Raw genomic sequence first — 16,006 nt, forward strand, 5'->3', positions numbered from 1 at the left:
TTCCAGTTAAAGACATTTAATTTCAGCAAAGTTTAATGTTTGCAGTTTACATTTAACTCTTGTGAAAACCTTTCAATAATAAAAATTAAATAATTGTTTGAGGATGAACAAAGAACCAAACAAATGCAACTAAAATTATATAATAATATTAAAAATGAAATCTTGTTAAACGTGGTGTATAAGAAAAAGATATGCGTATGAGTATTATGATTATTCTTTAAGGTTATTTCAATTATTATTCCTTTCAAACATTATTCTTGTATTGAACCATTTATGCTTTCTGTCTATTGCATCGTTTAAAATCATATAATCATAGTTATACACATATTCAAATGTTCTCTTCAGACCAGACATTTAGTATACTTCTACTCTGACAAATATACGTCTATTTCTGGGCTATAGACATGCTTTTTGTTTTTTTCCGTTTTCTGCTCAGTGTGGTATCTTGTCTAATATGTGTGGTATAGGCCTATCTTGTTTAGGCTAGTTTCACATGAGATGGTTATCTTATACCTGGAATTAAGGTACAGCTGTATTTGCATGAGGTGGAAATAGATTTGGGCCTTTCTGCTTCTTAGGGCTGGTTCACACAGTCGGTTTTGCTTTGAAAAACGGAAAAAATAGTTTTTCAGTGGGGAAAAAGAGAGGCACAGTGGGGGAAAAGCGCAAGGTCTCAATACGTGTCTTTTAAAAGTTGAACTTATTTTAACTTGAATTCCGCGTTTTTAGAGCGTCGTGTCATGCACGTGATGCTGCAGAAGACGCGAGACTCAAGCGCAACGGTCATACATTGAAAAATAAAGTAGCACAGTGGAAAAAGTGCTTTTCCGGTAGGCTTATTTAGGAGAGCTAATTAATTACGATTTTTTTTTTTTTTTTTTTTTTTTGCGAATTATTATGTTGTTTCAGTTATTTTTTCAGTAACTGTTGTTAGTTTCGTTTAGTTTTAGTTTTTCATTAATGTTGAAATTTCTATTTTATTTCAGTTTACGAAAATGTTTTTTGACCAATAGTTTTAGTCTTAGTTTCAGTTTTTGTTTACGAAAATAACATTGGTGCATACCCAGGCAAACATGTTGTGCATATGGATACATACACATACAGATGAATACACGCACACTCTCGACACCTGGTTTTGTTATTATGTGGATCACGTTTTTTGTTTTTGTTTTTGTTGCCAAATTGGTTTGGAACAGTTGTTGAATAAACAATTGAACTGAACAATTATGCTTGCCTATCTGTTGAACTTACAGTTTTATTGATCACTGAGATAGCATTGATTTGGAATGAAGTTGGTTCAATATAATGTAATAAAAAAAAATAGCTTAGATGTAGTGAACTACTTTTGCCATGTTCCTGTAGCTTAGCTTGCTACATTTTCCAGGGTGGTAGCTTCAGTGTAGTGAAGCTTCATTTAATGTAGAGTAACTGCTAGCTTAGCTCACTACATTTTCCAAGTAGCTTGCCCAACACTGCTCATGATGCACCGTACTGACATTTCATACTTGACGCCCTCTTCTTTTGTATACACGTAGCACACGCACTAGCACTCTCACAGATTTCTAGTCACACCTGAAAGCCTATATCCGAGGATCATGACTAAGGGATGGTGTGGGGTGGAGTTATTTTGGGATCCCTGGGAAAAGGTCTCATGTAGACGGTAAGGGAGATTTGATGATGGGGACATTGAGTGTTAATGGGGCAGGGGGTGTGTTTTTGTGAGTATGTGTTTGTGTCATCTAATGGAAAATCAGCAGATGGTTTGTCTTCATTACTCTCTCTGTGGAGATACTCTGTGGCCCCTTCTTGTATGTGTTGGGATGGGGAGAAGCTCTACGACCTGAAGTTTTAAAGGTTAAGAACGTGCATGGTACAGTTCAGATAGCAGCAGGACTTCATTCTGAAATTCCCACGTTTATTTTGTGACTCTTTATGTTAGTGTTTAAGTACAGGACGGATTTCCTGTTTATGCTATGACCATGATTAGAAACCTAGTGTCTAGACATTGTAAAAATGTATCCTCTTAATATCATTAAAGGATTAGTTTACCCAAAAAGGAATATTGTCATCAATGAGTGTGTTTACATACACACCTGAACACTGGTTATGGCTAATAATCCTACAGCATTTAAGGTCACACATGGTTTAAATGCATTAAAAAGTGCTCTATTTCAGGTGAAGGCCATACACTGTTTAAGAAAAAAATTATTTTTACATTGATTTCGCTTTGCATGTAAACTTTTACCAGTGGTCTGACGTGTTGTGTTGTGTTAAAGCTCTATGAATAATGTATTGATCACTCTTTTCCATAGAATTGCAATGAATGGATAGTGGAGCATCATGGTACTTTTGTTTCCTTTATAAAGCTGTAAAACTTCACTCATCACTCATCATTCATTGTAATTGCATTGAAAAGAGCAAACGGTATATTTCTCCCTTTGTTTCCCTCCCCCCAAAAAGGAAAAAAGTAATACAGGTGCTTTCAGAACAATATGAGAGACAGAATTGACAGAATTTTCATTTTTGGAGACATTTATCTTTAACTGCTGGGATGCACTACATGACTTCAAGTCTAAACATTAGCACAATATCTATGCAATATTTTTCAACTCTGACTACACAAAATCTACAGAATGGCTCAGACTTTAGGCAACTAGCTTCAACTTCTCCAGATTGGAAAAGTTTTTTAGTGTATTCCAGCCTTAAAGTAAACAGATTTAGTTCTAATCCTTTCAAACGTTTAATTTTTTGTTTTTCCCCCATTCTCATTTCTCTTTCAGGATGAACATGAGGTTCTGCTAGATGACGGTTCTCTCACACCTGGTTTTTTCAAGCAGATGCATGAAGTGGCAGAGGGTTTCAAGCCAAAGCAACAACACTCTAAAGAACAAACAGTTGAGCTGTTTTTTCACATGATGCCTTCAGCTGCTCACGCGTAGGGTCATTATATGGACGGGAGGAGTACGATACAAAAACAGAGACACCGGAGCGGCGACTCTGTCGCAGGCTATGGGGGCCATGGTGACCTAGATTCAATGGCTGTTTCCTGGCAGGGCAAATTCATTGCCATTTAATCCCTGCCCTGTTTTTGTTCTACCTCCCTACCAGAGTGAGGCGCAACCCTCTCTCTGTCCCTGCCACCCACTTGGCCAAGACAGCTATGGCTGGAGTGAGGAAGTTGGCACGAGTAGTCAGGCACCAAGGTCTCCACCGCCTGATCCTTGCACTCATTCTGTTCTGTCTACTCTCCATGGCCTACCTGGCTTATCACGTCACTGCTGGACCCAAGATCAAGGAGGCCCCTCTTCCACTACCACTGGGGGACTGTGTAGCTACATCGGTAGTTGGTGGTGGACAAAGGGCTCCACTGTTCCTGCCATCGCAGATCAGCCAGCGACGACACTCCCCGAGGACAGCAGACACCTCTCGGACAGAGCCTGTGGTGTTACTCTTCGTGGAAAGCATTTACTCCCAACTTGGACAAGAGATTGTTGCCATTTTAGAGTCAAGCCGCTTTCATTACCGCACTGAAATTGCACCGGGGAAAGGGGACATGCCTCCTCTGGCTTGGCGAGGTCGTGGCCGATACACACTCGTCGTCTTTGAGAATCTGCTCAAGTACGTCAACTTGGACTCTTGGAACCGCCAGTTATTGGATAAATACTGCCAAGATTATGGAGTGGGAATCATTGGCTTCTACCGGGCAAATGAAAACTCACCATCCAGCGCTCAGCTCAGAGGCTTCCCTCTGTTCTTGCGTTCAAACCTGCCACTTTGGGATTATAGAGTCAACCCTGCTGCACCTCTACTCTACATCACCAAACCCAATGAGCTGGAACCTGGCCCTCTACCTGCAGACAACTGGACCACCTTCCTGTCCAACCACAGCACCTATGAGCCTGTTCTGTTAGCTAGCCCGAGACCAGCAGAACCCAATCAGCTCCCAACACACTCACACCAACAGAGAGCGCTGCTAGCTACGGTTGTGCAGGACCTAGGTCTTCACGATGGGATTCAGCGGGTGTTCTTTGGTGGAAGCTTGACTTTTTGGCTGCACAAGCTGTTGTTTGTGGATGCTGTGGGGTATTTAACTGGCAGGAGGCTCAGCCTCTCATTGGACAGATTTTTGCTGGTGGACGTGGATGACATCTTTGTTGGGAAGGAAGGGACGCGCATGAAAGTGGCGGATGTTGAGGTAAGAGCCTTAAAAATGTATTGGATATACTTGCCAAGTGTTATTCATTTTATAAGACCTAATGTGCTTGCTAAAACTAGCATCGTTTTTACTATTGCTTATACTTAGCTGTAGGGCTGCATGATTTGAGGGGGAAAATCGATTCGCTATATATATATATTTTTTTCTGATAAAATTTACTATTTGCAAAATGCTCCAGGTTTGCTGTGCTACACAATTTGGCCCATCATTTTCTGATTACATATCAATATGACTATCAAGTACATCAGAAAGATTACAATACTAATATTCATGACAGTCTTAATTTTCATTTTCAAATGTTCAACCATTGATTTTGATCATATTCACAAAAAGTTCATGGTCCCCAGAATGTTTTTGTATGAATATGTAAACAGCCAATATATATATATATATATAAAGAAGCCTCTGCTTAAAAAATAAATAAAAATTTAGCTTCATTTGTGTTTTTTAATCAACACTTGAATGTGGGTAAAAAAAAAGAAAAATCAAAACAAAAAGCTGAGAAAATCACATTTTTGCCAAAGACTTTGTCTTGATCGTATTCAGAATGATGATAAAAACACAGATTGGGAAGATCATCAGTACCAGCTTGGACAGTCGTATATTTACCTCTTCTTAGGTTTGTCATTTTTCTTAGTAACTTTAGGCAGTAATGATTTATATGCTGTTGGATATTTAATGATCACATTATATCTTGCTTGTGCGTTAGCAACTTCTATCCGCTCCTTCTAGTTTGTGCAGATCGTCTTTTTTGCTTGTTTTTGGATCCGGCAGGATATAAGATTATGATTTTTTTTTTTTTTTTGGTGGACGGAAATGATCAAAAACAATTGACTTGAATTGAGGCAAAGAGTTCAGCCATATCTAGTGACCGGAATATCGTAGAGACTTGGGGGTGGGCTGTTTTGACTTGGGTCAGTGTGCAACTGCCCAGAACACCCTAGCAAAGGAACCATATAGGAAAACCTTGGCAACCACCACTAGAAAAAAAAACAAAAAAAAACTAGTTTGTTGATATGAAATTGTCTGTTTGTGATAGGGTTTGATAGAGAATCAGACATCAATCAGTCCTGACCCAGTTTGTCTTCCATCAAAGGTATCTTTTGTTTGAATAATCCAAGCTCTTTACTCTCAGAGCTTCTCTCTGACTGCCATCACACTCCCAGAGCTCCTCCATGACTGAAATGAAGCTAATGAATTAGCACGGTTAATACGGATCAGGGAGATGTATTCTCTCTGCCGTTGTTTGTAGAGAGCCTTTATTATTGTGCAAGAGGGAGAGCTTGTTTGTAATGCATTGGAGCATGGTATTCTTTTTCTTCCTCTGTTTCTCTCTCTCCCCCCTCTCTCTTTCTCATCTCCTCAGAGTGAAAGAAGGCTCTTGCTGAAGGCTAGCATGGGGCTAATTAGACTGGCTCACTTTTTAATTTGAGCAGATAAGTTCTCATAGGGGTTTCTGTGTGGCCCAGCACACCAAAAGCAATGTCATGCCTGAGGTTTTCAGTTTCACATTTCTCTCTCATTTTTCTCGTACCCTTTCTTTTTCCCCCCAGTAAGAGCGCACTTTTTCATTTTTCATCTTTTGTTCTATTCTTATTATTTCTTCTCACCCTTTACCTTCATTGCCTTTCTTGTTTCTGCAAGATCTGCCCTCTTTTATCCACCTCTTTTCCAACCTGCATCTGTAAAATAACTAAATATAATACTTGATTATAGGACTGCCTAGGATCGTTTCTTTCTTCTGCTGAACACAAAAGAAGATATTTTAAAGAATGTTGTTAACCAGACAATTGACAGCAACCATTGACTTCCATAGTAGGGAAAAAAAACTATGGAAGTCAGTGGGTGCCGTCAAGTGTCTGGTTACCAGCATTCTCTAAAATATCTTCTTTTGTGTAAAAAAAAAAAAAAACTTGAGTAATGCGAAGATAGAGAATAAATGTGTCCCATACAGTCTGTGGATGTTTTTAAATGAGGAAGAACCTGAATTTAAAGTTTAGCTGTTTATGGTTGTTTGCCACATTAATATACAGTAGAACTGATGACAGTAACTCATCCAGTCAGAAACTTTTTTTTTTGTCAATATAATATTAAATATTAAAAATAAAGTATGTTTTCATTACAATTTTTTTATTTATTTTTTTATTGACTGGTCGTATCCAAAATTGGTATTAACACAAGGGTATTTACTGTCAAAAATGTATTTTAAATTCAGCAAAAATAACTGTTTTGCAAGATATCATCACTGTGACTCATACTGTGATACATTCATACCACCCACCATTAGTTGTAACCTACAGTAGCTTCATATACCCAAAATAAAAATCTTAACCCACGATAGCTGCTCATCATGTGTCAACACTATAAAATTATGTATATTGAACCAGTTGAAATGCGTTTTTTTTCTTCTTCATCTTCTCACTAGGCACTGCTTCACACACAGAATAAACTTCGTTCTCTGGTACCTAATTTCACCTTCAACCTGGGATTCTCTGGCAAGTTTTTTCATACAGGTATGATAAAGTTATTACATGAGTTAAACGGGAAAAATCTATCTCCACCTCCACACATGTATTCTTTGTCTCTCTCTGGTCTTGCTCTACAGGGACAGATGAGGAAGATGAGGGTGACGACACGCTGCTCCGACACCGGCAGGAGTTCTGGTGGTTCCCGCACATGTGGAGCCACATGCAGCCTCATCTCTTCCACAACGTCAGCGTGCTCGCAGAACAGATGAGACTTAATAGACAGTTTGCACAGGTCAGAATCTGCCTTGATACATGCTAAATAATGTTGTTGAATTCTGGTGTATATTGCACAAGATTTTGTTTGATTTTGCATAACTACAAACAAAGTAATCCCAGGTTGTGTCTCTTTTAGGAGCATGGGATCCCCACAGACATGGGTTACGCTGTAGCCCCCCATCACTCAGGAGTTTACCCTGTGCACAGTCAGCTTTATGATGCCTGGAAGAGTGTATGGGGCATCAAGGTGACCAGCACAGAGGAGTATCCTCATCTCAGGCCTGCCCGCTACCGTAGGGGATTCATACACAACGGCATTCAGGTAGGAACCCAAGTTCAGCTGACTCAATCAAACATGTTTCTCAGAGGGCGTTTGCATAAGATGCTTGGTTGCATCTAGCAAGACAGCTAGACTGAATGCAACAGAATGCAGTGATGCATTTATTTTAACTTGATGCCAAAGACGTCCATCTGAATGTGTATGACTTCAACAGTCACTTGATAGCTGCCTAACAGCTAACGCTGCCAACAATGGCAGGTGTTAATGTGTCAATCATAAACTATGGAATAGTTTTGCCTTTTGGGTATGGTGGCACACCTTAACTCAGAGAAAATGGGCTTGGTATGTTTATGCAAATTTCTATACACTAAAGTTCGAAATACATTTTTTTTTTTTTTTTTTTTGAAGTCACTTATGCTCACCAAGGATGTATTAATACAGTAAAAACAGTAGTATTGTGAAATATTATTACAATTTAAATTAACAGTTTATTTTTATTTTAATATATTATTTTAAAATATAATTTATTTTTGTGATGGCAAGCTGAATTTCCAGAAGTCATTCCACCAGTTTTCAATGTCACCTGATCCTTTGGAAATCATTGTAATATGCTAATTTGGTTCTCAATTATTAATAATGTTTTTTCTTATTATCAGTGTTGAAAACAGTTTTTGCTTCTTAATACTTTTGTGGAAACGTGATCGTGATACTTTTTTTTCAGGATTCTTTTATGAATATAAAGTGCAATGCTTCAACAGAATTTATTGAAATATAAATATTTTGTAACATTATAAATGTCTTTACTATCACTTCTGATCAGTTCAATGTGTCCTTGCTGTATAAAAGTATTAGGGTATTATGATTTCCACAAAAAATTTACATTGATAACAACTTTTGGCCGGTAGTGCCTTTTGCACTTTTTCATTTTTAAAATACATTTTTAGTTTCAAGTTGTTTAAGTTAATAATAATGAACAAACATAAGGTAACAATGAACAATATTTTATTTTTAAATGAACATTAACCTTGATTAATAATGCTGTTAAAATTGTTCATTTTTAGTACCTGATGCCTAATGCGTTAACTAATATTAACAAATCAAGCCTTATTGTAATGTTACAAAAGTATTTATAATATAAGAAATCATTTCCCAAGATTTCTCTCATTTCTGTTAGTGTAATTTGACTTTAATAAGTTGGTGTGGTTTTGTGTATCAGGTTCTCCCCCGGCAGACATGTGGGCTTTTCACACACACCATCTTCTATAAAGATTATCCAGGAGGCCCTCAGGAGCTGGACAAAAGCATCCGTGGCGGAGAGCTGTTTCTTACAGTGCTGCTCAATCCGGTTAGTGTCACACCCACAAAGACACTCTAACCCAAATAATTATGCAATATGACAAACGTTTGTTTTTTGACCCACTTGTTCCCGTCCTCTCCCATGGGTAGGTTAGTATATTCATGACTCACCTGTCAAACTACGGCAACGACCGGCTGGGCCTGTACACCTTTGAGTCGTTGGTGAGGTTTGTGCAGTGCTGGACTCACCTGCGCCTGCAGACTCTGCCTCCTGTCAGACTCGCTCACAAATACTTCCAGATTTTCCCTGATGAGAGAGACCCCTTGTGGCAGGTTTGTGCACTTACATTTTCATGGTTATAACCTAACTGAATCTCTTATTATTGGATGAATGTCACGATTCGGCTGCCAATTGTGCCAAAGACACCATATTTCACCCCAAAATCAATAGTAAAGTGAACTATATATATATATATATATATATATATATATATATATATATACAGCACAGGCCAAAAGTTTGGACACATTACTATTTTTAATGTTTTCGAAAGAAGTTTCTTCTGCTCATCAAGCCTGCATTTATTTGATCAAAAATACAGAATTTTTTTTAATATTGTGATATATTATTACAATTTAAAATAATTGGTTTTCAATTTATTATACTTTAAATTATCATTTATTTCTGTGATGCAAAGCTGAATTTTCAGAATTTTAAACATCCAGTCAATCGCATGATCCTTTAGGAATCATTCTAATATTCTGATTTATTATGAGTGTTAATAACAGTTCTGCTGCCTAATATATTTGATGAATAAAAGGTTAAAAAGAACTGCATTTATTTAAAATAAAAAAATATCTTCTAATAATATAAATCTTCTTTACTATCACTTTTTATCAATTTAACACATCCTTGCTGAATAAAAGTATTGATTTATTTAAAAAAAAAGACAGAAAAAAAATTACTGACCCCAAATTACTGACCAGTAGTGTATATTGTTGTTACAAAAGATTTCTATTTTTAAAACATTTGCTTCTTTTCTTTTCTTTTTCTTTTTTTACTTTTTATTCATCAAAGTATCCTAAAAAAAGTATCACAGGTTATGAAAAAATATTAAGCAGCAGAACTGTTTCCAACTTTGATAATGAATCATCATATTAGAATGATTTCTAAAGGATCATGTGATAGACTGGAGTAATGATCCTGAAAATTCAGCTTTGCATCACAGAAATAAATGATCATTTAAAGTATAATAAATTGAAAACCAATTATTTTAAATTGTAATAATATATCAAAATATTTTTTAAAAATTCTGTATTTTTGATCAAATAAATGCAGGCTTGATGAGCAGAAGAAACTTCTTTCAAAAACATTAAAAATAGTAATGTGTCCAAACTTTTGGCCTGTATCTATCTATCTATCTATCTATCTATCTATCTATCTATCTATCTATCTATCTATCTATCTATCTATCTATCTATCTATCTATCTATCTATCTATCTATCTATCTATCTATCTATCTATCTATCTATATATCTATCTATCTATATATATCTATATCTATATATCTATCTATCTATCTATCTATATATATCTATCTATATATATCTATATCTATATCTATCTATCTATCTATCTATCTATCTATATATATATATATATATATATAAACAAACATTCATTGAGAGACTTCCTGCAGTACCTGTGGATCCTCTGTTAAAGACCCTTGAATTAAAATGCTGTTTACATAATGAACAGGAAAACTAATAGTACTTGTTACAAGTGATTTGTATTAGTCTCATATTAATTTATGCTCACATTATACTTACAAATACTCCCCCTGATAAACAGAACCCATGTCATGACAAGAGACACAAAGACATCTGGTCCAAAGAGAAGACCTGTGACAGACTGCCCAAGTTTCTAGTGGTTGGCCCTCAGAAGACCGGTAACACAAAACATCAAACATTTTTTTTTTTTTTTTTGGGTTAGAAATTAATTCCGTTTTGAAATTAGATGTGAGATTGTTTGCAGTAACAGAAGCATGAACCCGTGTTGTTTGTCAGTCTTTTAAACCATGAGAAACTAAAATACAATTCAGCGATTAGCCAGGCTTAATGATGTAGAACACATTTGGCATACAAGTCACAGAACACAGAATGTTTCAAAGAAATGTGATTAATATATGACTAAAACAGCTTGACACTGTATTCTGGTGTCATGATCTTTCCGCAGGAACTACCGCACTGCACTCGTTTCTTGCCCTTCATCCTGCCATTACCAGCAGCTTCCCCAGCACTGTCACCTTTGAGGAGGTGCAGTTCTTCAGCGGACCAAACTACCAGCGAGGCATTGACTGGTAACCATGGAAACTCCATCCATGCCTAATGCTCTATTTCATTTGCAAAACTTCACTCACATCACACTGATATAACTCATTTTTGGATTAAATGTGTCCTACATTTTAGTGAGTATATTGTGCCTTAGAAAGCATGAGTATTGTTATTAATGCTCATATTTTGGCTAAAGTATTAAAATTATGTCACTGGTTGAGAAGACATGCTATTACTTTTCTCAAAGTCATCAGACATGTGGTTTTGCAGGGTTGACACACAAAAAAAAAGGGTCAAATAAGTTCTGTAAACTTTTTCAATTTGGACCACCTAGGAATGCCTTAGCAAGCACTGCATAGGAACATGTTTAAAACAAACCACAGACAATGCATTAAAATAAACAACATAATTCCCCTCTTAATATTTTATTGGTATAGGATTTGCCACTTGCTTCATTGTGCAGGCTAATTCTGTCCCTCTGTCTTGTCTCAGGTATATGGATTTTTTCCCCGTACCCTCGAATGTGAGCACAGACTTCCTGTTTGAGAAGAGCGCAAACTATTTTGACACTGAAACTGCCCCGAAGAGAGCAGCCGCCCTGTTACCAAGAGCCAAAATCATCTCTATACTCATCAACCCTGCTGACCGGGCGTATTCCTGGTATCAGGTGCGTTTGTGTACTCAAGAAACCAAAGGATCAAGGTTTAGCTGGTTAATTAGCATGACTCGGTTAGCTCCTGCTGGTAGATGTCGTAACTACACCGTCTGATGTAAAATTGACGTTTATTTCCATTGGAAATGGAAAAACTTCTGTCTACAAAATCAGTTTTGTGAGCTACCTTCATGTGCAAACGCACAAAGGCAACGAGTCAGACGCCTAAGCTTTCGGAAGCAGCCATTCATTTCTTGTGTCTCTAGAGTCATTAGTCACATGACATTTAAGGCTCAGATGATTGGTTAAAAAAAACACACCTTGCAACAGAACTTAATGCCCATAAGAAAAGATGGCGGATTTCAAATCACATGCAACAGCCAGTGAGACAAATGAAAATGATAAAGGCCCCTATATACAATATATATTGTTGAAATTGAACAAACTGGTGTGACGACATTTTGGACAAATCAAGCTGAAACAATGTTTGCTTGAAGTTCGTTTCGGGATAGTTCGAAATAGCTTGCAAAGCAAACTTTCCAGAAAAGTTTGTTTAAGCTGGTAAACATCCTCGTACTACCATTGGTCCGTGGCAATACGTAATAGGTAGGTGTGGCTCTGAGGCTCCGCCTTCTTTGGTGTGGAAATCTTCTCCGGTTCATTTCTTCTGTTCGGTCCGCCAAGGTCAGGCGTCTGCGAGTAATAACATGAAGTGAAGGCCAAGTATGGTAACCCATACTCGGAATTTGTCCTCTGCATTTAACCGAACCAAGTTAGTGCACACACATTAGGAGCAGAGAGTAGTGAACACACACTGCAAACCGTGGACACACAGGGGTTTGGTGCCTTGCTCAAGTCGTGGGTATTGAGGGTAGAAATGAGCACTGTTCGTTCACATTCCTGCCGATATTGAGAATCGAACCGGCATCTTTCAGGTTACAAGTCAGACTCTCTAAAAATTAGGTAATTTTTTTACATTTTAATGTTTAATACTGTAAAGCTGCTTGCTGTGACAAATGTGACATGTTGATATGATCAGCATGGGTTGAAGTCATGATGTTCACTAATTAATAACGTACACCACTTGTCACGTATTTCATAATTTCTTTCATCACTAAGCGAATAACGAAAAAGCACTTCGCCTAGAGTATATCAGCGCCTTAATGGAGAGCGTTTTCCAGATATCATAGACGACCTCCTCCAGTGACACATCAGAAGAAAACTGTTTAATTTCTCTGCTGTCACTCTCTCTCTCTAGCATCAGAGGGCTCATCAGGATCCTGTGGCGCTAAACTACACGTTTCACGAGGTGATCTCTGCTGGGCCGTCCTCTCCCGCAGCTCTGCTGTCTCTGCACCGGCGCTGTCTTCAGCCTGGAGCTTACAGCAGTCATCTGGAGCGCTGGGTACATCACTACCAGCCCAGTCAGGTGTGTGTACACGCACGCCAACAGCTGACTTCTAGTTAAACCACTATTAACCTCGCCAGGTGTGAACACAAAAGATTTACCTCTTATAAGAACTCTTTTCATCTTAGTCAGCGGTTATGTCATGCTATGATGTAACTAACCTTCTTTTCAGTTCTGGATGTCAATTGTGTTCAAAACATGTGTAAATAGATAATAGACTAGCAGCTAAAACACACAACACTGGTTCAGCTAGATACTGTGCGTCACTGCACAGCACCCATGAAAGCTGTTAACCTAAGTTCACCTAAGTTTACATGCATATCGTTTAGCGGAAGGCAAGTACTTAAATTAATGAATAAAATCTTATTTAATGAAAAAAAAAATTATACATATTTTGAGATTTTGACAAACTTGATCAATGAATGAAAGAATTAATTTCTTCTTCTTCAAAAAAAAAAAAAAAAAATCTTACTGCCCCCAAACTGTATTAAAAGAATTGGCAATAAAAAAATCTTGATTTTGATGCTTGTTTTGTCTTATTTTAAGTCATCTTGAGACACCCTGGTTGAGAATCACTGTTCATTTATAAGTATATTACGGTAAACTGTGTTAAATTATAAACATGAATGAAAACTGGAGTTGTCAGCGGTATCAACACCTTTTACATTTATGTTGAGAAATAACCTAGAATATTCACACAAACAAGTAAATACATGCACACACATTTGAGTCTTCAGTGAGCAGGTGTGTTGAGCTGCCTCAGTGTGTGTGATGTGTGTGATGTGTGTTTTATCCTGTGAACAGCTGTTGATCGTGGATGGTGTGCAGCTGCGCTCCAGTCCTGCTCAGATGATGGATGGGATTCAGAAGTTCCTGGGAGTCACACCGTACTACAACTACACACAGGCTCTGACGTACGAGCTCTCCTTATTACACACCTTCTCACTGGAGTCCAAGAGCGCTTAATAAAACTACATTTATTACAAAACTGATATAGTAGTTCCAGTCCTGAATGCTAATTGCTAATGCTAATGTAACTTTTGGCCATTTAGTGGATAAAAAACAAAACTGCATGCTTTTTGCGGAAGAACATTGTTTTGGTTGTGCGTGGCTGTGCTGGTGAATATGGTTATCATATTGCTTATAAAACATTCACTACTAGGCTTATAGATATATCCAGTTTAGATGGAAAGGATCTCAATCTGACTAGCTGAAGATGTTACAGTAGCTTTACCCAATAATAGACACGGCACTTCCTTAAAAAAAAAATTCCAGGACAGCGCTACAACAACCATAATGAAATTACCCTTCACAATAGATAATGCTTTACTCTGTTAGAGAGCTATATGTTCAATAAAATACATTACTCACCTGATGAGTGATAAAAACGCCATTTCCACATCGTTTTTACAACATTTCAAATCCCGCAGGTCCAAAAAGCCACGCCAATGTTGATTCTTGTTTTATTACGAGCTCTGGCGCATCCTCTTTTTGTCAGCAGACTCTCCTCTGTTCTGCGTTTTTTTTTATTATAATTTTTTTATGGGTGATTCCTCCGATAATTGGAGATTTAGCTGCTCCGTGTCAACCTTTCTCACTCATTGTGATAACTAACCTATGCCACTCACACACCATACAAATGTTAAAGTAGCCGGAGCAACTTTTCTCTATTTACGGATATGACGAGACTCGCACGAACGAGTGACGTATGTACGCAATTTCCTGTGAAAACCACCCCAACAGATCTAAAACATAAACACTTACCATCACCATAGTGATGGTATCATTACCATAGTGAATCGAGACAAAAACACGTTTTGGAAGAAGGATCGATGATGTATTGACTCATTATTTAAATGTTGTTCGTTTTGAACAAAAGAAAAGTTACATAGTGTACCTTTAAAATGTATGTCCTTAATATTTTATTATGTCAAACAAAAAGTCCCACCAAGTGGCAAACTCCAATGATGGTAGAGTTTTTCTCAGAACTAATATAATTATCCCAGAGCCCTTTTCAATTATTTTAACCTTTTGTCATGTATTAAGGTTTTTACATTATATTTATAACAGTAATACATTTTTATTTATTGCTGAAATCTAGGAATGTATGTACATTAATGTTTATTTTCAAAAGTCTTACTAAGGGAAAAGTAACCCTCTCTCTGCTCTCTGTTGAAAGGTTTGACGAGAGTAAAGGTTTCTGGTGTCAGAAACTGGAGGCAGGACGCACTCGCTGTCTGGGAAAGAGCAAAGGAAGGAAATACCCTGACATGAGCCTGGAGGTACAGCTCACTTCTCAATGTTAGAGCTCCAGATATGGAGATAAGATACTCTAACTGAACAAAAATAGACATTGCATTTCAATTATAGCCAGTGAAGTTTATTTACTCCTGTTTTCCTCTCTATGATTCTGCAGTGCAGTTGAGAAAGCTGATCGAACAGAATTTATATGATCGACTTTGAAGGTGTAGAAAGAGTCAGTTAGAAATCAAGTGAGAATAGAGCAGAGATAAAATAAAATAATTGAGATAAAGACATCAAAAGTTTAAATTTTCATGCTATAATGATGACTAATGTCAACTATGATCTCATAATTATGATTTACCAAAGTTTGTTTTATTTATTAAATGGCACATCAAATTTTCATGCCATATTTAAGATTTTATATCAAGTTTGACTTTATGTCATGACTTTTTGTCAATTTAAATTTTTTATGTCATGACTTTTTGTCAATTTCAACCTTTTATCTCATAATTATGAATTAGTATGCCATAATTTCAACCTTTTGTCAATTTTGACTGTCATAATTGACTTAGTATCTCATCTTTTAACTTTTTATGCCATAATTGTCTTTTTATCTCATAATTTTCAGTCATAGACTTGGTGTCTCCTAATTTTGTTTTACTTTATCTCATAATTAGTCAATTATGATACTAGTCTTATAATTGACTATCACAATAATGAGATAAAATCATAATTGTGACAAGTGTCAATTGACATACAGAACTGTAAGTCAATTATGAGATAATCAATCATAACAAAAAAAGACAAAATTATGACTGTCACAATTATGAG

At 36.9% G+C, this 16,006-nt stretch overlaps 1 protein-coding gene and 1 long non-coding RNA gene across 4 annotated transcripts in view; one reads left to right on the plus strand and one right to left on the minus strand.

Moving 5' to 3' along the window:
- LOC309485064 overlaps positions 1-15,091 on the minus strand; it is a 153,003-nt gene extending 137,912 nt beyond the window's left edge. The window contains exon 1 of the long non-coding RNA XR_014201040.1: positions 14,556-15,091. This is a non-coding gene — a long non-coding RNA (uncharacterized lncRNA). The remainder of the gene's footprint in view (positions 1-14,555) is intronic.
- The window catches only part of ndst2b (N-deacetylase/N-sulfotransferase (heparan glucosaminyl) 2b), an 81,511-nt gene that overhangs the window by 59,644 nt on the left and 5,861 nt on the right, over positions 1-16,006 (plus strand). For 2 of the 3 annotated variants that reach the window (XM_082151615.1, XM_082151616.1), the window contains exons 2-13: positions 2,781-4,195; positions 6,642-6,729; positions 6,822-6,976; positions 7,097-7,282; positions 8,457-8,585; positions 8,687-8,869; positions 10,390-10,486; positions 10,774-10,897; positions 11,364-11,538; positions 12,782-12,952; positions 13,736-13,845; positions 15,111-15,213. In XM_082151615.1, coding sequence (XP_082007741.1) covers positions 3,161-4,195; positions 6,642-6,729; positions 6,822-6,976; positions 7,097-7,282; positions 8,457-8,585; positions 8,687-8,869; positions 10,390-10,486; positions 10,774-10,897; positions 11,364-11,538; positions 12,782-12,952; positions 13,736-13,845; positions 15,111-15,213 — 2,556 coding nt within the window. In that variant the 5' untranslated portion in view covers positions 2,781-3,160. Of the gene's footprint in view, positions 1-1,550; positions 1,661-2,780; positions 4,196-6,641; positions 6,730-6,821; positions 6,977-7,096; positions 7,283-8,456; positions 8,586-8,686; positions 8,870-10,389; positions 10,487-10,773; positions 10,898-11,363; positions 11,539-12,781; positions 12,953-13,735; positions 13,846-15,110; positions 15,214-16,006 lie in introns of those variants that run through there. The other variant, XM_082151617.1, reaches the window with a different exon arrangement.

The sequence above is a fragment of the Leuciscus leuciscus genome (assembly GCF_965113295.1).
Source record: "Leuciscus leuciscus genome assembly, chromosome: 21".
NCBI lineage: Eukaryota > Metazoa > Chordata > Actinopteri > Cypriniformes > Leuciscidae > Leuciscus > Leuciscus leuciscus.